General features: G+C 43.8%; 1 protein-coding gene across 1 annotated transcript in view; it reads right to left on the reverse strand.

The window, feature by feature from the left end:
* The window catches only part of DNAH10 (dynein axonemal heavy chain 10), a 147,578-nt gene that overhangs the window by 101,755 nt on the left and 22,898 nt on the right, over positions 1–22,925 (reverse strand). Inside the window, exons 9-18 of the mRNA XM_060027909.1 lie at positions 22,372–22,562; positions 21,048–21,246; positions 17,292–17,486; positions 14,086–14,256; positions 12,197–12,373; positions 11,258–11,383; positions 10,206–10,378; positions 9,458–9,609; positions 3,181–3,345; positions 2,358–2,565 (exon numbers count right to left, since the gene is read on the reverse strand). Coding sequence (XP_059883892.1) covers positions 2,358–2,565; positions 3,181–3,345; positions 9,458–9,609; positions 10,206–10,378; positions 11,258–11,383; positions 12,197–12,373; positions 14,086–14,256; positions 17,292–17,486; positions 21,048–21,246; positions 22,372–22,562 — 1,757 coding nt within the window. The remainder of the gene's footprint in view (positions 1–2,357; positions 2,566–3,180; positions 3,346–9,457; positions 9,610–10,205; positions 10,379–11,257; positions 11,384–12,196; positions 12,374–14,085; positions 14,257–17,291; positions 17,487–21,047; positions 21,247–22,371; positions 22,563–22,925) is intronic.

Below are 22,925 nucleotides of genomic sequence, written 5' to 3' on the forward strand. Positions count from 1 at the left end.
GCCTGTGCTCCGCAATGGGAGAGGCCACAACAGTGAGAGGCCCGTGTACCGCAAAAAAAAAAAAAAAAACCAAAAAAAACCATGCAACTCTTCTCTCTCTGAGAATAAATGCAAGCTGCTTCCAGGCTCTTCACGATCTGGTCCCTGCCTGCTCAGCTTCCTCTCCTACGCACTCCCTTCACTCTCTTTATTCCTTCCTTCTGTTCCTCCCACGTGGCCTCCAGGTCTGTACACTGGCCTTTGTCTTCCCCCAGGAAGCTCCTCCCCTTCCAGCTTTGCTCCTTAGCTTCAGGGCTCCGCTACAGCATGGCCTCTCCATGGCCTTTCTTGACCACCCAATCACAACAGCCCTTCCAGTCTCTCCCTGGAACATTATTCTGCTTTATTTCTTTCACAGAGAATATTTATTTCCTTGAGTCTTGCATCTCTCTCCTATGAGGATGGAGAAGCTCCAGAAAAAGAGGGGCTTTATCTGGTCCAGTGCCTGGTCCAGTCCAGGCTCTAATAAACCTTGGAATGAATGAATGAGTGAATAGATGGACTGATGGGTAAATGGATGAATGGATCAAGGGAAAACGTAGTGTATTAGAAAGAGAAAACTCAGGAGGTAGCCCTGTACGAGGGGCTGCTGTTTTTTTTTTTCGGCTGTGCCAGGCAGCTTGTGGGATCTTAGTTCCCCAACCAGGGATCGAACCGGGGCCCTTGCCAGTGAAAGCGTGGAGTCCTAACCACTCGACCGCCCAGGAACTCCTAAGGGGCTGCTTTAAGAGTCAAAGTTAGAAGCAACATTAAAAAGCAAATGAAATATGTAGAAAACAGATTTATTTAAAGGATCAATGAAGTGAAGTTTGTCAAACTGTATCCAGGGTACTCCCCTGGTGGTGCAACAGTTAAGAATCCACCTGCCCATGTAGGGGACATGGGTTCGAGCCCTGGTCAGGGAACTAAGATCTTGCATGCTGTGTGGCGCAGACAAAACAATTTTTTTTAATTTTTTAAATTGAATAATAACAAAAATTTTAAAATCATAATGAAGAAGTTTTTTAAAAACAACAAAAAATGAAAGAGGAAAGAGAAGAGGAAATATATTTTCTCAGGAGGCTAAGATCAGAAGGGAAATTAGAGAAACTTCTCCTGGGGTTCTTCATAAAAAAAACATACGGGACTTCCCTGGTGACTCAGTGGTTAAGAATCTGCCTGCCAATGCAAGGGACACAGGTTTGAGCCCTGGGCCGGGAAGATCCCACATGCCACAGTGCAACTAGGCCTGTGTGCCACAACTACTGAGCCTGCACTCTTAAGCCCGTGAGCCACAACTACTGAGCCCACGTGCCACAACTACTGAAGCCTGCGCGCCTAGAGCCCATGCTCCGCAACAAAAGAAGCCATCACAATGAGAAGCCTGTGTACCACAACAAAGAGTAGCCCCTGCTCAATGCAACTAGAGAAAGCCTGTGCGCAGCAACAAAGACCCAAAACAGCCAAAAATAAAAATAAATAAATTTATTAAAAAAAAGAAAACATATGATAAAATGAACACCACCCTTGTCAATATGGAGGTAATAGCAACAGTGATGAATTTCATAGGCCAGTTTTTTAGAAGGACCCTAAGCCAATGTGAAGTCCAGGCACTTAGCTCTCGGCCAGTCTGAGCTGCAGAGCTGTGGAGCTCCAGGAGGGAAGGGACAGCCTCCATGTGTCTGAGGCTAGCACACACAATAAGCATTCTACACATACGTGATGCCCATTCTGGCCAGGGGTTACTTTAGACCTTCGGGAAGAGTTCATGCATCATATATCCTTCAAATCAGCCTCTCTCAGTGTAAGTGAAGGCGTCATCTGGGATTTTGTTAAATACTGAGTGACAGCAATTCTCTGTTGCCAGTTGAACACAGACATGTGTATGTCTTTCAGACAGTGGGGAGAGGGATAATTTCCTTTTCTGGATGTTGAGGGACCTAACAAGAAGATGAGCCAATATGACACTTTGTACTATAGTATCACCACAAATTACAATTCTGCCCATAATGAACCTCTTATTCACCAGAATTTCATATTATTATCTTTTAAAGGTTATTTGTTGGGACGTCCCTGGTGGTGCAGTGGTTAAGAACCCTCCTGCTGGGCTTCCCTGGTGGCGCAGTGGTTGAGAGTACGCCTGCCAATGCAGGGGACACGGGTTCGTGCCCCGGTCCAGGAGGATCCCACATGCTGCAGAGCAGCTGGGCCCGTGAGCCAGGGCTGCTGAGCCTGCACGTCCGGAGCCTGTGCTCCGCAACAGGAGAGGCCACAACACTGAGAGGCCCGCGTACTGCAAAAAAAAAAACCAAAAACATGCAATATGAACATTAACTTACTTCAGGATGAGCTTTGTCAAGACCTCGTAAATTCTGTTTTCCCAGTATTCGTAGTAGGAGGCCAGCCTGGGGGCCTTGCCCGTGTTGGTGTGGATAACCAGCCCCTCGACTCTGGTCAGTAGAGGCCCAATGGCAAGATACCACCTGACCATGTGGTCCACATCTTTGGCCCTTTCTTGTTCAATGTGCTCAAAGAATTCCTTCATGCCTGCAGTGGAAGACACCTGTTACAGCTCTTCACAAACACGGGAAGGGACATTACTCAAGAAGCAACCCAAACATTAGCTGTATATCTTGCAAATATGAAAGCAGCCTCCAATCTTGATCAAAAGCAGAAAATAAATCAACACCACCCGAAGCGAGACACATCCAAAGCAAAAAATACATGACAACATGGGAATGAATGCCACTTGTGCATGCTTTGCCTTTGGGCAATCTTGCTTGTCTTAAATTGCTTGTTAACTAATCCTGAACTCCTTGGTGATTAGTCCAAGACAGCTTAAAATACCCTGTTTGAACAAGTAAATGTGAGCCCATAAAACACAGTTCACCGTACTGTTACAAAGTTATTGACAAAAGTACTATTGATTTTCATAGACTTAGGAATTTGTAAAACTATGTAAGCAACACATAAAACACGGCAAAAACTAAGAATTACCCATGATCTTTTCAAGTAAATGCCTGAGATTAGGAGGCATGTTTTTATTCCATATGTGGAATAAACTCTGGGTGTGTGTGTGTGTGTGTGTGTGTGTGTGCACAATCATACCCAAGAGGTTTTTCCATTCCTTCCATAATCAAAGAAACAAGAAGTCAGATCTACCTGGGAGTTCTTCCTCACTTTTAGGTGCTGGATACTTAAAGAGATTTATGGATTCTATTAAGGTAAGTCTGGAAGAAATGTCATCTGCATTCTTATGAATCTGGTGGATGAGGGACTCAAATTTCCCAACGGCCTGCTTGCACCGAGTTATGTAGTCAGCAATACCTTTGGAGAAAAAGACAAAGAACAAAAGAAAGATAGCTGGCTTTCAACTCTTCCTTTCCATATCCCTCCCGCCAACATCCCTTCACAGGAAGGATCGTGCTCCTTCCATCCCCTTGGGTTTTTGAGGTGACAAAGATCCACGTGGTCCCTGGGGACTGGAACAAGGAGCTGGTGCTCAGGATCAAGCAAACGATACATTTCTTCTGTTTGCTTTTTAGCATCATCGTATCTGAAGCGCGGTGGGGAGAAAGAGGAGGTACAACCCTCATGCCTTCTCATTGCCATGGCAACACAAACCCTCCACTACATGCAACCCTGCCTACAGTTAGGCAACCCTCTGGCCTGTTGCTTAGAAAAGTAAACAGCAAGAATGTGAATAGTAAACCCAAGTTAAGCACTTATGATCAGTTGGGCGGTGGCCTAAGCATGTGACGTCGATTACATGATCGAATCCTTACAACAGCCCTATGAATTGGGTACTAAGATTATGCCCATTTTAGAGATGAGGAAACGGAGCCTCCGAGAAGTTGAGTCACATGGGTAGAAGCTGGACTTTTAATCCAGAGGTTTCACGCTGGAAGCCACAGTCCAAACACACATGTTCTCTGTACAAAGGAGAAGGGAGGAAGGGGAGAAAAGGAAATGACAACCAAAAACGGGGAGAAGATTTGGAGCAACGGAAGGGAAAGAGGAAGAAGGAAAAAAAATAGCATAAATGCCTTGTTTATTTTTAAAAGTAAAGGAAGAAGAAGTATGTACTTTTCCTTATTACTCCTGCTAAATACAACTAAGAACCCTGCACATTAGCCATAAAACAAATATAAGACGCTGAAAGGGGGAGAGACAGCCAACCAGCGGGGACCCCAGGATCCGAGGAATGATGTGGTGATGAGGGCCCTGGGATCTTTTTCCTGGGATCTGTATCCCAGACCTGGAGCTGAAGGAGCCGGCGACCCATAAGTGCCCATGGGTACAGACACACATGCACCCAAAAAAGGCCTCAAGAAAATCCTGTTTTCTCTGGACCAGGAGAGGGACACCCTAGCAAGACAAAAGGATCAGGAGAGGGACACCCTAGCAAGACAAAATTTTAGACAATAACTGCTCTGCTCCAGACAAACACCACAGATAAAAATGTGACCCTGCCCTCACCCATGCCAGAAGGGCCAGGAGGAGGGGGCCTAGACTTCCACCCTCAGAATGTTATAATGAGGTGCCCCAAACCCCTGTCCCCTTATGCCTGCCGTGCTGGCATCAGAGGAGGCCATGGAGGTAGATGGGACTTTCACCTCCACGGTCCAGCCACGAGCACCGCCCCCTGCCACCCCACAGTGTCAGTGGAGACTGCAGGGGGGCTGGGACCCCCACCCCTCCCAGCAGTTAGGTGGACCTTCCCCTCGACTGTCAGTGAAGGCTGACTAGGGAACCTGGATTTCTACTTCCACCTGACAGTAACAAAGGGGAAATCAAGATATTCTCAGAAGGGAAACTAGGCGATTACGTCACCAGCAGACCTATGCTGCTACAGCATAGGGTGTAAGGATGGCCACAGGGAGTTCTGTAAACAGAAAGGACCCAGTGAGAGAAAGACCCTGGGAACATCAGGGAGGAAGAACGAGCACAGTAGGTAAAAATAGAGGAAAATACAATAGCTTTTTCCTTCTCTTCTTGAGCTTCCTAACTTAGGTTTGATGGTTGCAGCAAAAATTATAACACTGTCTGTTGTGGTCCAAAATGTATTTAGAAGAAATATTTAGACAGTTATACCGTAAGTGGGAGAGGGTAAGGGGAGTTAAGGTTTCTATACTTCACTCAAACTGGTAAAATTCTATAGATTTCTATATTTCACTCAAACCAGTAAACTGTAATGTTATGTATATGTAACCTAGAGCAACCACTAAAAAAATGCTGTAAGAACACTACAGATAAATCAAAATGGAATTCGAGAAAGTGTTCAAGTGGCCCATGGAAAGGCAAGTAAAAGAAAAACAGAGAAACAAAAAGAACAAGCAGAAAACAAAAAGACTGACAGACTTAAGCCCTAACAAACCAATAATTACATGAAATGCAAATGGTCTAAATGCACCAAGACAGAGTAGGTTAAAAACATGACCCAACTATATGCTGTCTACAAAAAACTCATTTCAAATACAATTCTATCAGCAAGTTGAAAGTAAAGGATGGAAAAACATATACTGTGCAAACATTAATCAAAGGAAAACCAGAATGGATATATTAATATCAGGTAAAGAAGACTTTAGAACAAAGAAAATTATCAGAGAGAGTTGAATATTATATAATGATTAAAGGGTTTAATTCATAAGAAGACATAGCAATCCTAAACTTGTATGCATCAAAACAACAGAATTGTAAAATATGTGAAGTAAAAAATGATAGACCTGAAAAAAGAAATACGTAAATCCACATGTCAACATTCCTCTCTCAGTAGCTGACAGAACAACTAGACAGAATATCAACAAGGATATAGAAAAACTCAACAACATCATGAACCAACAAGGTTAATCAACATTTATAGAACGTTCTACTCAGCAAAGTAGAATACATATTCTTTTCAAGTGGCCACAGAACATAAAACAAGATAGACTATATCCTGAGCTGTAAAACAAACCTCAACAAATTTAAAAGAATTGAAATTATACTGAGGATGTTCTCCAACCACAGCAGACTCAAATTACAAAACAATGACAGAAAGATAACAGGGGAAATCTCCAAACACTCTGAAACTAAACAACACACTTTTAAATAATCTCTGAGTCATGGAGGAAGTCTCAAGGGAAATTTTTCAAATACACTTAATTGAATAAAAATTAAAATACAATTATCAGAATCTGTGGGACACAGCTAAAGCAGTGCTGACAGGGAAATTAATAGCACCAAATGCATACATTAGAAAAGAGGAAAGATCTCAAATCAATGATCTAAGTTCCCACCTCAAGAACCTTGAAAAAGAAGAGTAAGATAAATCCAAAGCAAGCAGAAGGAAATAATAAAGATAAGCAGAAATCAGTAAAATTAAACACAGAAAAACAACAGATAAAATCAATGAAACAAAGAGCTCCAGTAAAACTGACTAGTCTCTAGCAGGACTGAAAAGAAAGAAAGAGAAGACACAAATTAACCATATCCAGAATTAAACAGGAGGGATCACTAAAGATGTACAGTCTTTAAAAAGATAATAAGGGAGCAACAAGAACAACTCTGCAAAATAAATCTGACAACTTAGATGAAATGCACCACTTCTTTGAAAAGCACAAGCTACACAACTCACCCAATAGGAAATAATCACTTGAATAGTCCTATAACTATTAAGGAAACTGAATCTGTAATTTTAAAACAAACAAAAAAAGAAGAACAAAGAAAAGAAATCACTACACAAAAACCTGCACATGAACATTTTTTGCTTTATTCATAATTGCCAAAATGTGGAAGCAACCAAGATGTTCTTCAACAGGTGAACAGATAAACTACAGTACAGCCACACAATGGAATATTATTTGGTAATAAAAAGAAATGCACAATTATACAGAGGAAACTTAAATTTTATTGCTAAGTGAAAGAAGCCAATCTGAAAAGGCTGCACACTGTATGATTCTAATTATATGACATTCTGGAAAAGGCAAAATATAGAGACAATAAAAAGATCAGTGGTTACCAGTCTACCCAATTTTAAGACTTACTCTCTAGCCACAATAATTAAGGCTTCAAGGCTCTGTGATATTCGCAGAGGGACAGACACATAGATCAATGGAACAGAATAGAGAACCCAGAAATGGACCCATACAAATACACTCAACTAGTTTTTGACAAAGGTGTAAAAGTGATTTAATGGAAAAAGTTAGCCTTTCCAACAAACAATGCTACAACAGTTGGAAAAAGAAATGAACTGCAACTTAAGTCTCTCACTTTGTACCAAAAAAAAAAAAAAATCAAGATTGATCACAGTCTTAACTGTAAAACATAAAATTATAAAATATTTAGAAAAAATAGAAAACTTTTGGGATCTAGGGCTAGGCAAAGAGTCCCTAGACTTGACACCAAAATCATGATCCATAAAAGGAAAAACTGATAAATAGGACTTCATCAAAATAGCTCTGCAAAAGATGCTATTAGGAGAATGAAAAGACAAGCTACAGAGTGGGAGAAAGTATTTCCAAACCACATATCCAATAAAGGACTAGTATCTACAATATATAAAGAACTCTCAAAGATCAACAGTAAAAAAGCAAGTGATACAATTAGAAAATGGGCAAAAGAACAAAAAAAAGACATTACACCAGAGAGGATATATAAAGGCAAACAAACACATCATTAGCCATTACAGAAAAATGCAAATCAAAACCACAATGAGCTATCATTACACAGCTATCAGATGGCTAAATTTTTAAAAATAGTGACAATACCAAAGGCTAGCCAAGATCTAGAGACAGTGAAATGAATATTGCTGGTGAGAATGTAAAATGGTACAGCCACTCTGGACAACACTATGACATTAAAAAAAAAAAAAGACTAAACAAACAACTAATGAATATAACAAAAAAGAAGCAGACTCACAGATATAGAGAACAACCTAGTAGTTACCAGAGGGATAGGGAAATGGGGAGGGGCAATATAGGTAGGGGATCAAGAGGTACCAACTATTATGTATAAAATAAGCTACAAGGATATATTCTACAACACAGGGAACACAGCCAATATTTTATAATAACTATAAATGGAGTATAACATTTAAAAATTGTGAATCACTATACTGTATACTATACTGTATATATAACTTATATAACATTGTACATCAACTATTCTTCAGTTTTTTTTAATTAAAAAATAAAAAAGACTAAACACACAAGTACCATACAACCCTGGGCATTTATCCCAGAGAAATGAAGACTCATGTTCACATAAAACCCTGTACACAAGTGATTCTACAGCACAAATGTATATTCATAATAGTTAAACCTGGAAACAACCTATATATTCTCTAGGATATCTAGGTGAATGGTGAAACAAACATTGATATCATACTGTTTTTTATTCACTGATAAAAAAGAACAAACTGTTGAAACAGGCAAGAACTTGGAAAAATCTCCAGAGAATTGTGCTGGGTGAGAAAAGCCAACACCAAAAGGGTCATATAATATTTTATGTAACACTCTTAAAATGACAAAATTATAGAAACAGGAAACAGATTAGTGGCTGCCAGGGGTTCAGTAGAGGATGGGGATAGGAGGGAAGTGGGTGTGACTTTAAAAGGGCGACATGAGGAATCACTGTGGTGTGGAAATGTTCTGGGTCTTGACTATATCGATGTAAAAATCTGGGCTGTGGTTTGCACTACAGTTTTGCAGAAGTTGCTGTTGGCGGAAAACCAGGCAAAGGGTACCCAGGATCTGTCTGTATTAATTCTTGCAACTGCGTGTGACTCTGTAATTATCTCGAAATTAAAATTTCAATTTTAGGGCTTCCCTGGTGGCTCAGTGGTTAAGAATCCGCCTGCCAATGCAAGGGACACGGGTTCAAGCACTGGCCTGGGAAGATCCCACATGCCGTGGAGCAACTAAGCCCATGTGCCACAACTGCTGAGCCTGCGCTCTAGAGCCCGCGAGCCACAACTACTGAGCCCGCGTGCCACAACTACTTAAGCCCGTGCACCTAGAGCCCGTGCTCTGCAACAAGAGAAGCCACCGCAGTGAGAAGCCCGCGCACTGCGATGAAGAGTAGCCCCCGCTCGCTGCAACTAGAGAACGCCTGCGTGCAGCAACGAAGACCCAATGCAGCCAAAAATAAATTAATTAATTAATTTTTTTAAAAAAAATTTCAGTTTTAAGGGAAAAAAGTAAAAGTCACTTTATTTTTGGAGGAGAAAGCTCTGGGTCAGTCGAATGTCAAAACGGCACCCTGTCTACTCACCTTCACCCCTAACTAAAGCCTTGAGATGGATTCCATGTTCCACAAAGTGTACTTTACTGATGCTGAAAACGTATTTGTTAACCATATCTACATATATAGAAAAATTATAATTCAACTAAGACAATCTAAAAGAATGATTTTTTATATCCCAAAGTCTAAAAGGCAATAGATAGATGAATTATATTACCTAGTGAGTTCCAGTTTAACCTCTTATATCCAGACCTAAACACTCTTACTAATTCCTGGGAACGGTCGTCAAGGAGAAAAGCCTCTGCCTCATTTAAGGTTCCAATGAGCACGTGATAATGATCCAACATACGTTGTATCCCATCCGTGTACCTGCACATTACAGGAAAGTCACTGACGTGAGAAAAATACAATGGAGCTCATAAAAAGATTAATAACCTTACAGGTAGGATACAAAAGACCATTAACCAGACTAAAAATTTTAAAGAATGCCACTCTTCCCACTAACTTTCTTTTTGGAAAATATTGGTTACTTTTTATTTAAAAATGTTACTTACAGGGAACTCTACTCAATACTCTGTAATGACCTACATGGGAAAAGAATCTAAAGAAGAGTGGATATATGTATATGTGGAACTGATTCACTTTGCTGTACCCCTGAAACTAACACAACACTGTAAATCAACTATACCCCAGTAAAAATTAATTTAAAAAATGAAAAAGTGAAAATGTTATTTAGGTTAACATGAAATAGATTTATCGTTGTTATTTTTAGATGAATGAATAAACACATATTTTAAACATTTCTTAGTTTTTATTTCTAATTGGCAAATATTGGCGGTTATAAAATCCACAAAAATGAAAGCTCTGGCATGGGTAGGGGGCGTGTTTTCAATAATTTTGAAGAGTGCAAAGGGGTCCCAAGACAAAAAATGTTTACTGTTGATTTAAGAGAAGAATCTTCTTACCTAAGAAATTTGTCTTCCTGGAGGGCAACACTCTTTGCTAATTCCGGGACAGGGAACCCCAGCTGTTCCAGGTACTTTGCTTCATTAATAATCTCCCTGAGAGCAGGTGAAAAGTTGATTGCAAAACCAACCCCCCTGTCAGAGTTCTGGGCTTCATCACCAGCAGCAGAAGTCTGTGGGAGAGACGGTATTTTTACAAAACATCGTGGGAAGGGCGGTCCAAGAAGCAATTAGATCAACGCAACCCAAGTTAAACGTGAATTTGAAAAAGATCAATGGCCTGCCCTGACAGACTGGGGAGCTGGCCAGAACTAGCTAGAATTCATATTTTGTTTGGTGAACAGAGTTTTTAAAGAATTCGATTTAGTCACCCACGTTCGAAATTTGGGCAACGGAAGGTAAAAATCCAGAAATCTGGTTTCCTTTGAAAAATTGGAAAAGCTGATGATAAATGGCAAAGAACAGACTGAAGCTGGGTAGCAGCTGCCCCTTTTGAATAGGACACAAGGTGTCCAGTTCCTGACAGGCCCTACCTGGCCTCTTCACTCCTTTTAGTACCGAAGACCGAAAACCGCCAGGCCCAGGTCTTCCCTTGAACCTCCTAGCTAGTGTTTATTTACTGAGCAATTGCTATGTGCCGGATCCTGTGCTAAAGATGCGGCTGAATCATGGGAAGTGACATTTTCCTGTAGGTTAAAAATGATCAACTGTCAGCTGTTTCATATACGGTTCAACTAATACTTTGCATGTTTCTGATCCAACTCATTTTACAAACTGGGTCACTGGAGCTCAGAGTTAAGCCACCTGCCCAAGGAGTCAGGAGGGCTGCCTAACCCCAGCGTGTTCCCTGACGGTGACATTTTGCTTCCTCCATCTATTCTCTTTCTGCCTCTCTTCTTCTCCCGGGTCAGCCTCTGCCCTTCTGTGCCTTTGATTTTGGAAATACCTCGCAACTTCATGAGAGTCAACACATCAGATCTCAAGGAAATAGTAGTCACCACCACATTACGAGGCCGCCCGGGAATCTAGGACGCGGATCTAGAAAGACACACCTTAGCGAGCAGACTCTTCCTCATGAGAGTCGGCAGGACCTGTTCTGTCGTCTCTTTCCACTGCTTATACTTTTCATCTTCGTAGCCTTTCATTGTCCTACCCACTTCCAGATATTTTTGCTTTACCTACCAAAGAAGTCAGGCAACGGTCATTTTGTCATTGAAAATAACATTTTTTTTGTCTCTCTTTAAAACAAAAAATTATGAGTTAACACATTTTGCAAAAGAAAGCAGGCAGATTTGCACAAACGTTGGAGGGGTGGTCTGCCATGGTAGGGCTTGAAATCTAGGCTGATTAACTGGGCTCACAGACCTCAGCCCGTGGGTTTGCTGCAGCCCAGGAGCTAAGAATGAAGGAACTCAAAAAGAACAACAGTGCTTCATGACGTGTAACAAGCATACGAAATTCAAATTTCAGCGTCCATAGTGATGTTTTATTGGAACACAGTCACACCTGTTTGTTTACGTGTTATCGATGGTCACTTTCTTGCTACAAAGGCAGAGTTGAGTAGTTGCAACAGGGGCCATCCGACCCTCAAATGCCTAAAATACTTACTCTCTGGACCATTAAAGAAAAGGTTTCCCACCCCCTGTGATATAACAGACAAAAATGCATGGGTGGGGGAGGGAGAGTATTATCGGAAAGTTGCTGGTCACCCTCTGGAGAGGCTGAAGATCAAGGTCAAGGGGAGGTCATGTGACTGCCACCTGGAAGATGTCACAGGTAGGTATGGAGATGTGGTCCCCAGGGACCACAGAAAAGACCTTCTAAATTGCAGACATGGATTTGAAATGGAGCTGTTTTTACGCAGGCAACTCTGCGTAGCCCACTCCATGCCGGCAGCCACCTGGACTGAAGGATCAGCGCCCAGGGAGGCCGCCCATCTAGAACCGAACCATGAAATACAAAAGGGGACATTTCCAGCAGAAGCAGCATACTTCTCGTCCTCTATCACTGTCCAAGATCTCCTCTACTTCTTGAAATCTGAGGATGGTGTGCTTAATCCGGAAGAACAGGGACCGTTCCCAGTAGATGGCACCTGCTACGGGCGGGTGATTCTTATACAGCGGTGGGTTGTCAAGGTTCTGAACAAAGATTTTGTTAACAATGTCAATCTGCAAAGCAATCAAACGTATTCTGTAAGTGATAAGCATCAGTCTGTGAGCCAAGAAAAGATTGAACTTGAGATTTGTATCTTTAAAGAAATGAACATGGAACGTCAAGAAATAGTCTGAGGTACAGAATAGGGTTTTTACTACTTATTATTTACTACGTTTTCCTATACTCTGTAGGAATTTTTTTGTTTGGTTTAAAACATGCAATGATCCGGGCTTCCCTGGTGGCGCAGTGGTTGAGAGTTCACCTGCCGATGCAGGGGACACGGGTTCATGCCCCGGTCAGGGAAGATCCCACATGCCGCGGAGCGGCTGGGCCCGTGAACCATGGCCGCTGGGCCTGCGTGTCCGGAGCCTGTGCTCCGCAAGGGGAGAGGCCACAACGGTGAGAGGCCCGTGTACCAAAAAAAAAAAGAAAAACATGCAATGATCCAAACTGCCTTATACTTATAGACTGTGTACAATCATTTGACCAACCTATTGGAAATTCTGAAATCTGTTCTAGACATGATTGGTGGCCAGACCTGCACTGTGTGTGTGTGTGTGTGTGTGTGTGTGTGTGCAGGTGCCACTGAGGTTTTATAATTATCTATCACGTAATATTTTTTAAATTGTGGTACAATATGCATGACATAAAATGTATCATCCTAACCATTTTTCAGTGGACATTTCCGTGGAATTAACTACGTTCATGTTGTCGTGCAGGCAGCGCCATCATCCACCTCCACAACTTCTTTCATCTTGTAAACCTGAAACTCTGGGTACACATTAAACACAGTAACTCCCCATTCCTCCCTCCCTCAGCCCCTAGGAACAACCTTTCTACTTTCTGTCTCTATGACTTTGCTCTAAGTACCTCATATAAGTAGAATCATAGAGTATTTGTCTTTTTATGATTGGCTTCTTTCAATTAACACAAAGCCCTCAAGGTTCATCCATGGTGTAGCATATGGCAGAATTTCCTTCCTTTTTAAAGCTGTATAATATTCCATTGTAGGGATAGACCACATTTTGTTTACCCATTCATCTATCGATGGACCCTTGGGTGATGTCCAGCTTTTTGCCGTTGTGAATAGTGCTGCTACGAACATTGATAATCAAATATCTCTTCGAGACTCTGCTTTCAATTCTTTTGGGTATATACACAAAATGGGGTTGCTGGATCATATGGTCTGGGCTTGCATTTTAAAATAAGTATTTCGCACTCTTATGTGAGTAATTAGGTGTCAGAGGCAAAACGATACCTGCCCCATTAACGGTCCTGATCCATTCCTGACAAAGAGGAATTAGGTAGCAGATGGAGTTAAGGTGGCCAGTCAGCTGACCTTAAAATAAGGAGATTATCCCGGATTATCTGGGTGGGTCCATTGTATAACAAGGGTCCTTACAACAGGAATGTGTATGTGAATACACCCGTGACCTTCACACATGGGTAGCTGTGACTACTACACTGTTGTTACTGTGATTATGCCTATGACTAACTCACTCAGGGTCCATCACAACGTGAGGCATACAATATTGTACTTCATAAATTCTTACTGAATTTCTCCACTAAACAAACAAACCCACTTCGTTTCGGTTATACGACATGCTTATTTGGGAAAAGTACAGTTTCTCTGAATTTAGATGAGAAAGACAACAGTGTGATCCAACTGTTTACATTTTGCCAAGTGTATTTTTACTGCTACAGCAGCCATAGATTTTTCAGTTACCTCTTTACAGTACTGTGCAAGAATATCATTAAATTTCCTCATCATTTGTCGATTAATGGCCTCCCGTGAACGAATATGCTTAAATTTTAAAAGCATGTCAAATGCTGCTTCAGCTGATCGAAGAGTCTTAAAAGATTCGTCAATAAAATTTTTTGCTTCTTTCTCAATAACCTGCCAAGCAAACAAACAAAAAAAGCCCAGAAAAAAACCCTTATGACCCTGTAATTACCCCGCAAAAATAACAAATTACCTCACAAAATACCAAATCAGTGCCTTGAGAAGGATTTCCATTGTGCTTTGGTGGAAGCTGAGATCTAGTTAAAAATGGCAGACTGGGGGCTTCCCTGGTGGTCCAGTGGGTGAGACTCCGTGCTCCCAATGCATCGGGCCCAGGTTCGATCCCTGGTCGGGGAACTGGATCCCGCATGCATGCCACAGCCAGGAGTTTGCATGCCGCAACTAAGGGTTCACATGCCACAACTAAGAAGCATGCATGCCACAACTAAGAAGTCCGCATGCCGCAGTGAAGATCCCCCATGCCACAACTAAGACCCAGCGTAACCTAAATAAATAAATATTAAAAGAAAAAAATGGCAGACCGGCTGCATTGGTTTTCTGCTCTCTCTCCTCCACTAGTTCAAAATGATAGAAAAGGGAATCTTTAAAGTATTAACTCATATAGACAAAGAAACGGGAGAGGAGATAGTTCAGGAATTTTTGGAAGGAGAGTAACTAACTTTACAGAAGGCAGAGAATTACTACCTAACACTGGCAATGGGTGGGGGAGGCAGGGGGCACCTGTTTGTCCCATGGAAACCTCTGGGAGGCTGAGCATTGGAAGGCACCAGGCACCAGGAAGGGGAGGGGCAAACAGAGGATCCCTTCTCCACCCCACACAGCCAGGCCACTCAGTACACATACTCTATATCTCCATCCCCAGCCCACCCTATGCAGAGTGGAAGGTTAATTCTAGAAAAATTAAATCAGAGTGATATCAGACTTCTAATAACACTGGAAACTAGAAACCGATAAAGAACATCTTCAAATTTCTGAAGAAAAGTTATTTTCTACCTTGAACTCTATACCTACTATTTCAGAATTCACACATGCAAGGCTCAAAAAAAAATGCATGTCCCATGAAACCTTTCTCAGGAAGCTACTAAAAAATGCACTCCAGCAAAACAACAGAGCAAACAAGGAGAGGGGAAGCTGTGAACTCTAGAAAGTAGGATCCAACACAGATGACAGAAGATAGGAAGTCCTAGGGCAACTGCTTCACAACAGGTCTGAGGAGCAAACAATCTAGACTGGAGCAGAAAGACAGCAAGCTCTGGAAGAAAGGTCTCTGGAAAAATAATAGCACTGATATGTCTCAGCAGATGGAACCCACTATTGATAGGTGAGTGAAAAAGATGTTAGGGCAGTTGGAAAAATTAACAGTGTATATGTAACTAACCAAGCAAATGCAAATAAAAGCAATGATTAACTCCAGGAAAAATGAAGGGTTGGACAAGAAAGGTTGTATGGTGGGACTTCCCTAGTGGCGCAGTGGTTAAGAATCCACCTGCCAATGCAGGGGACATGGGTTTGATCCCTGGTCCAGGAAGATCCCACATGCTGAGGAGCAACTAAGCCCATGTGCCACAACTACTGAAGCCCATGCACTTGAGCCTGTGCTCCGCAACAAGAGAAGCCACTGCAGTGAGAAGCCTGAGCACCACAATGAAGAGGAGCTCCCTTTCACCGCAACTAGAGAAAGTCCACGCGCAGCAACGAAGACCCAACACAGCCAAAAACAAAACAAATAAATAAAAATTTTAAAAATAAAAATAAACAAATAAACATTAAAAAAGAAAAGAAAGGTTGCATGGTTATGATGGGCTTCTTGGCTCAGCAGTGAAAATATCTGCATAGACATAATGAGTAAATGCTGAACATTAATGTAACCAAAAGTTATTTAAAACTGTGTTAGGGCTTCCCTGATGGTGCAGTGCTTAGGAATCTGCCTGCCAATGCAGGGGACACGGGTTTGAGCCCTGGTCCGGGAAGATCCCACATGCCGCAGAGCAACTAAGCCTGTGCGCCACAACGACAGAGCCTGAGCTCTAGAGCCCATGAGCCACAACTACTGAGCCCGCGAGCCACAACTACTGAAGCCCCCACGCCTAGAGCCTGTGCTCCACAACAGGAGAAGCCACTGCAATGAGAAGCCCACGCACCGCAACGAGAGAAAGCCCGCGCGCAGCAACGAAGACTCAAAAATAAAATAAAATTAAATAAATAAATTTTAAATAAATTTTAAAATAAAAATAAATAAAATTTAAAAAGCTGCCTGCCAGGGCTGACTGTGCTGTTTCTGCACGTAGCCCCCTCCTCCATCTATAAAAGCTCTTGCCCACTGACCCTCAGTCGGGGGGAGTTGGCCTTTGGACAGGAGTCCGCCCCCACCCCTGGTCGCCGGCAGCCAAAATAAAGCAAACTTTCCTTTCCACCAACCTTGCCTCTTTATCGGCTTTTGCGCAGTGAGCAGGGGATCCCACTTTCAGTTACAATATGAAAGATGCTCCGGGGTTATCAAAACACTTACTTGAAACATAAAATGGGGATGCTACTGATGGTGTACCGCACAAGAGGCCGAAAAGGTGAGTGTGGTGGGCCAGCCTGTCTGTGCCGTATGCAGGGAGGTCGTATTCTCTCTGACTGGCCCTGACTCACACACACCTAGGGCCACAAGCTCTTATACCACCTCCCCACCTCCTCTCCTTCCCTAGCTCTGATCCACCTACGCTGCAGCCAGAAAAACCCTCTTCGGTATAAGTCTGATGACATCCCTGCCTTGGTGAACAACCTTCAATGGCTCCCTACTGCTTACTAAATTAAGTCCCATTCTTCACCCCGGCCGCTCTACATCCTCTCCAGTTATACACCCAACCCACCTTGGTAGCCATTCTAGGGTGTCTAGCTCGCTTCAAACTTATTCCACCTGGGGAGTAGGGGTGGGGACAGAGGACACTGAGAAATATTCGTTTTTACCTTATGCTCTTCTGCATTGTTTCCATTTTTCACCAAAAAGCAGGTATCCCTTTTTATGATTTTTTTTAAAAAAAAACCAAAAACGCTAAACATAACTAAATAACCCAACAGATTTAACATGGAGAAAACATGGTATCCACTTCCAAAATCGAATCGAAGGATGTGTTACTTACCAGGACTTCGATCTTGAAGTCGTCCATCACGTATTTCCAGTCCTGGGAGCACTTGATGCTGAAGGGGTCAAAGGTCAGGCTTTCCATGGGGGTGACCAGGCTGTCCACCCTGCACAGCACATCGTCGATGCGCTTGGGATCCCCAGTCACTGCTTTTAGCTCTGAACCAAATATGTTGTGGAATTCCTCCCTGACCTGTCCGATCAAACAAAACATGAGGAGGTCACCACTTGGCTTTCTTATGCTTTTGCTCTAACGACCAGCGGGTTGCATATCTAGGTTTACCTGAGGGCAAGAATCTGGTCACACAGGTAGCCTCCTCCCTTTGGAGTACCAAAGCCTAATCCCTTTGGTACTATGCCCACTGCACAAAGGACCCGTTCCAGATGGCCTGACACAGCTTACAAAGTCTGCATGCTCAGGCCCCTACCTACTGCTTCCATGTCCTCCCATACTGCTATCCCCCTGCCGCCTGGCAGCCACCTCGGGCCTCTTTCAATCCCACGTTCCTTTCTGTCTCAGGGCCTTTGCACCTGCAGTGTGAAATGCCAGATACCTACTACTCATTATTAAATATGCCTTCATCGAGTCCGACCCTTTAGAACAGGCCATGCCCCTGTGCACACTTCCACAGCCCCCTCTAGTCTTCTTTCCTAGCACTCACCTCAGCTGTAGCTATGCATCTGTGCGATTATTGTCTACCAGGTTTCTCTTCTACTGGACTGTAAGCTCCATGAGCCATAGACTACGTACAGACGGGGCTGGCTTCATAGGTGTGGGACCCGGGCAGGCGCACAGGGCCCCAGGCTCCAGAGGGTCCCGTGCTGGGTTTAAGGCTCTGCTGTTACCGTCTTGAAATTCTCAATCATTTTATCTCTGAACTTGTGTTTTGTAAATGAAGTCTCAGGGGACAATCGGGCACACGTGTGAGCAGAGGCGATAAATGAAATCTGCGTGTGTGCTGTTCACAACATCCCACTGACATGCAGCGTGTGAGGTCCCATGAGCAGAGAATCCCGGTGGAGCCACAATGCACGAGAGTTCAGGGAGACTCAGAACGAGTACCAGTCAGCGTGTGGCAGCTACAGTGAGTAAAGGAGGACACCAACAGCTCAGAGAGGCCACCTTCTCCTTTCAAAACAGAGCTCGCTTCCAACGCAGAAAAAAAAGGCTAAGAAACATACCCGACCAAGGAACCCTACCTACCATATTGCTCCTCACCCCTGTACTTCACCGCATCGGCCAACTATTCACGCTGAAAATGACGACACAGAAGGAATGATGGAGATAGGAAAACCCACAACTCCTTTTCCTCTCAGCCTTCCTTCCCCATCAGTGAGCTGAAGCAGAGAACGCTGGTGGAACTGCACACATCAAGAAGTGAAATGAAACCAGCCGAGTTAGTCACATGAAGCATTTACATCTGCACTTAAGAGCTGCGAAATAGGGACTTCCCTGGTGGCGCAGTGGTTAAGAATCCGCCTGCCAATGGGTTCGAGCCCTGGTCCGGGAAGATCCCACACGCCGCGGAGCAACTAAGCCCGTGTGCCACAACTACTGAGCCTGCGCTCTAGAGCCCGCATGCCACAACTACTGAAGCCCACACGCCTAGAGCTCGTGCTCCGCGACAAGAGAAGCCACCGCAATGAGAAGCACGTGCACCACAACAAAGACACAATGCAGCCAAACAGAAATAAATAAATAAATTTATTTTAAAAAAAGAAAGAGCTGCAAAATACAAACTGTGTCATTTCAGTGATTCCACACACCAGACAAATACCCTTCTCTTTGCATGTTAAGCTGACACTGCACAATATAAAGAAGAACCGTAAAATTCATGCAAATAATTTAAACGTTTAATTTTCTTTTACTTTCTTTTCTTTACTTTGCTACAGTCGTTAACAAACCAACAAACAAGGCCATGCCAAGGCGAGACATGTCAGAAGGAAAAGGTTTTATATTTTAAGACTTTTAACAGCATTTTTTTCCTGCTTATTGAATAAGGAGTCAACATTTCTGTTTGCACTGGGCACTGCGGTCACAGAGCTGGCCCTGGTCTTTGCTCATCATTTCTCTAGCAGCAAGGACAAGTGCATGGCACGTTGTGAGCGCCTGATAAATATTTAGAGAATAAATGAATGGATGGACCTTCATGAGACAAGGGCTGGCTAATTCAACCCATCAGCCACTAAGCCTTGCGGACATTCATTCAAAAGAGAGTGGGATCAGATCAACAGGAAGCCCTGGCAGATAGACGGGCAGTCATTGTGGCCATGGCAGGGATGGCATGGCTTCAGCGGAGAGAAGGTCTCTGACCGCCTTTGAGGAATTCCAACATTTAATGGAAAGACAGAGGGGGAAGATTTTGCAGAAGACACTGAGAAGGCGTGGCCAGAGTCAAAAGAAAACCAAGACATGGAAGCAACCTAAATGTCTATCGACAGAGGAATGGATAAAGAAGATGTGGGGGCTTCCCTGGTGGCGCAGCAGTTGACAGTCCACCTGCCAATGCAGGCGACACAGGTTCGTGCCCCGGTCCGGGAAGATCCCACGTGCCATGGAGCAGCTGGGCCCGTGAGCCATGGCCGCTGAGCCTGCGCGTCCGGAGCCTGTGCTCCGCAATGGGAGAGGCCACAACAGTGAGAGGCCCGCGTACCGCAAAAAAAAAAAAAAGAAGAAGATGTGGTACATATATATACAATGGAATACTACTCAGCCCTAAAAAAGAATGAAATTTTGCCATTTGCAGCCACATGGATGGACTTGGAGGGTATTCTGCTAAATGAAATCAGACAGAGAAAGACAAATACTACATGATAATCATTTACATGTGGAACCTAAAATATACCACAAACTAGTGACTATATAACAAAAAAGAAACAGACTCACAGAGAACAAACTAGCTGTTACTAGAGGTGGGGAGTAAGAGGTACAAACTGTTAGGTTTAAAATAAGCTACAAGGGGCTTCCCTGGTGGTGCAGTGATTGAGAGTCCGCCCGCCGATGCAGGGGACACGGGTTCGTGCCCCGGTCCGGGAAGTTCCCACATGCGGCGGAGTGGCTGGACCCGTGAGCCATGGCCGCTGAGCCTGCGCGTCCGGGGCCTCTGTTCCGCAACGGGAGAGGCCACAACAGTGAGAGGCCACAACAGTGAGAGGCCCGCGTACCACAAAAAAAATAATAACAAAAAAAAATAAGCTACAGGGATATATTGTACAACATGGGGAATATAGCCAATATTTCATAATTATAAATGGAGTATAACCTTTAAAAACTGTGAATCACTATACTGTACGCCTGTAACTTATAGAACATTGTACATCAACTATATTTCAATTTTTTTTTAATTAAAAGATAAAGAAAACCGAGGGAATTCCCTGGCAGTCCAGGGGTTAGGACCCGGCGCTTTCACTGCCGTGGCCCCGGGTTCAATCCCTTGTCGGGGAACTAAGATCCCGCAAGCCTTGCAGTGCAACCAAAAAAGAAAAGGAAAGGAAAGGAAACCAAAAGCAGGGGGAGAAAGAGGGCTGTCACAAAACTCAAGGGAGAGCTGCAAAGGTCAGGTGTGCTCTGGGACATTCCGGCACATGCTGTCTGCTCTGCAGGCTTTTCTCCTGGCCAGACCCTCTCTGCCTCCCACCCGACACGGAGAGGCCCACTGTCAAAAAGCCAAACTGCCTTCCATCGGGCAAATCCCAGCTCTAACCACCTTTGCATGCATTGAAGAGGACGCCACCACCAAGCCCCCCACCCCACCTGCAGGACGTCGTAGAGATCCTGGCAGATGGCGGCCATGTAATCTGTTCTCTCGAACAGCCGCTTCCGATCAAACTCCCACCGAGCCTCTCTCCCCGAAGCCTCGATCTTGGCCCGGACGTCGAAATAGGCCTTTTTCCACATGTTGAGGGTGTTTCTGGCCTCCAAGATTTTGTGTTGCGCACTCGCTCGGTTTTCTCTGGGAAGCAAAGAGATGCTGTGATGGGCAGGAGGGTCTGAGCCGTAGGGGATCTGAGCCACGCTCCCCGCTCCCCGGGGGAAGCAGGCTTCTAGGGGGACAATTCTAAGCAAGGAGCGGAGCCCCTCTGATGTCATGGTCTCACTGCAGAAACCTTCCCGGGTGAGCTGCTGTTCTGATGAAACTGGCAGGGATGTGATTGGTGGGGTTGCAGGCAGGATTCCAAGCCGCGGCCCAGGCTGACCTTTGATGCAGCTGCCCCAAACTGCAATGTGCAAAGCCTGGTAAGCTTTCTGTTTGAGCTGGAAGGGGAGCAGGTGGCCCTGGGTCCTAAGCCGGAAGCAACAGCGGAGTAAAATGATAATGCTGAGATTTTGGTACCTATTTCACTTATATAGATTGTTTTTCAAGAAAGTTAAAAAAAAAAAAAAAGGGAATTCCCTGGTGGTCCAGTGGTTAGGACTCCATGCTTCCACTGTAGGGGGCACGGGTTCGTTCGCTGGTTGAGGAACTAAGATCCTGCATGTCGAGCAGCCCGACCAGAAAAAAAAAAAGAAAGTAAAAAAATGATCTGTGTCTCCTTCCACATTTGATCCTCAGAGGCTGTTCCACCTGAGGGGGTCTGGGGTCCAGGAGTAAGGTTCCCTTGGACGATCTGCCTCGGTCTCTCCGAGGATAACCAAGGAAGACGGTCCTGAGTAATCCACACCGTGGAGTATTATTTGGCCATAAAAAGGAATGAAACACCGATGCAAACTACACCATGAATGAACCTTGAAAACATGATGCTGAGGGGGAGGGGCCGGTCATAAAAGACCACGTGTTGTAGGATTCCATGTGCATGAATGTTCAGAAGAGGCGAATCCACAGAGACAGACAGTAGATCAGTGGTTGCCCAGGGCTGGGGGGCTGGGGAGGGTGGGAGTGAGGCTCGAGGGGACAAGATTTCTTTCTGGGATGAAGAAAATATTCTAAAATCATGGATGGCTAGGGACGCACATCTCTGTGAATATACTAAAAGCATTAAATTGTACTTTTTAAACAGGTGACTTGTATGGTGTGTGAATTATGTTTCGACAAAGTGGTTTCAGATCTTAAGAAAAACACAGTGCCTTTCCTTCCTACCTGAACAAAGTCCGAAGATTCACCACTTTGCAGACTCTCTCCGCGATTTCCCAGGCAATGCGCTCCATGAGCGGAATCATCCTCTCGTCTTTATTGTAGTGTCGGGAGATGATCCACACCATCCTCAGGGCACTCATCATGGAGGGGATTGTTTCCAAGACAACGTGAAAGCTGGATCCATGCGTTATGTTCTAGCCGGAGAGGCACATGTAAGAGAGAGAGCAAAGCAAGCCACCTTCGCCTTGGGGCCAACCGTGTAAGAAAGCAAGTAGTGTGCAGGAAATTCCCCTCTTCTTTTTTCTTTCTTTTTTTTTCTTTTATTTTGTATTTAAAAGGTATTTTAATTAAACGCAAGGGTATTTCTGGGTTTTAGTACTTTCAGGAAAAAATGGGCTTCTGTTTAAGGTCTCTCAACTTAAAAAAAATTTTTTTGGCATCCTTTTTCATATGCTTTTCCATTCTGGTTTATCACAGGATATTGAATAGCGTTCCCTGTGCTGTACAGTAGGACCTTGTTGTTTATCCATTCTGTATACACACAGTTTGCATCTGCT

The sequence above is a fragment of the Delphinus delphis genome, chromosome 13 (assembly GCF_949987515.2).
Source record: "Delphinus delphis chromosome 13, mDelDel1.2, whole genome shotgun sequence".
NCBI lineage: Eukaryota > Metazoa > Chordata > Mammalia > Artiodactyla > Delphinidae > Delphinus > Delphinus delphis.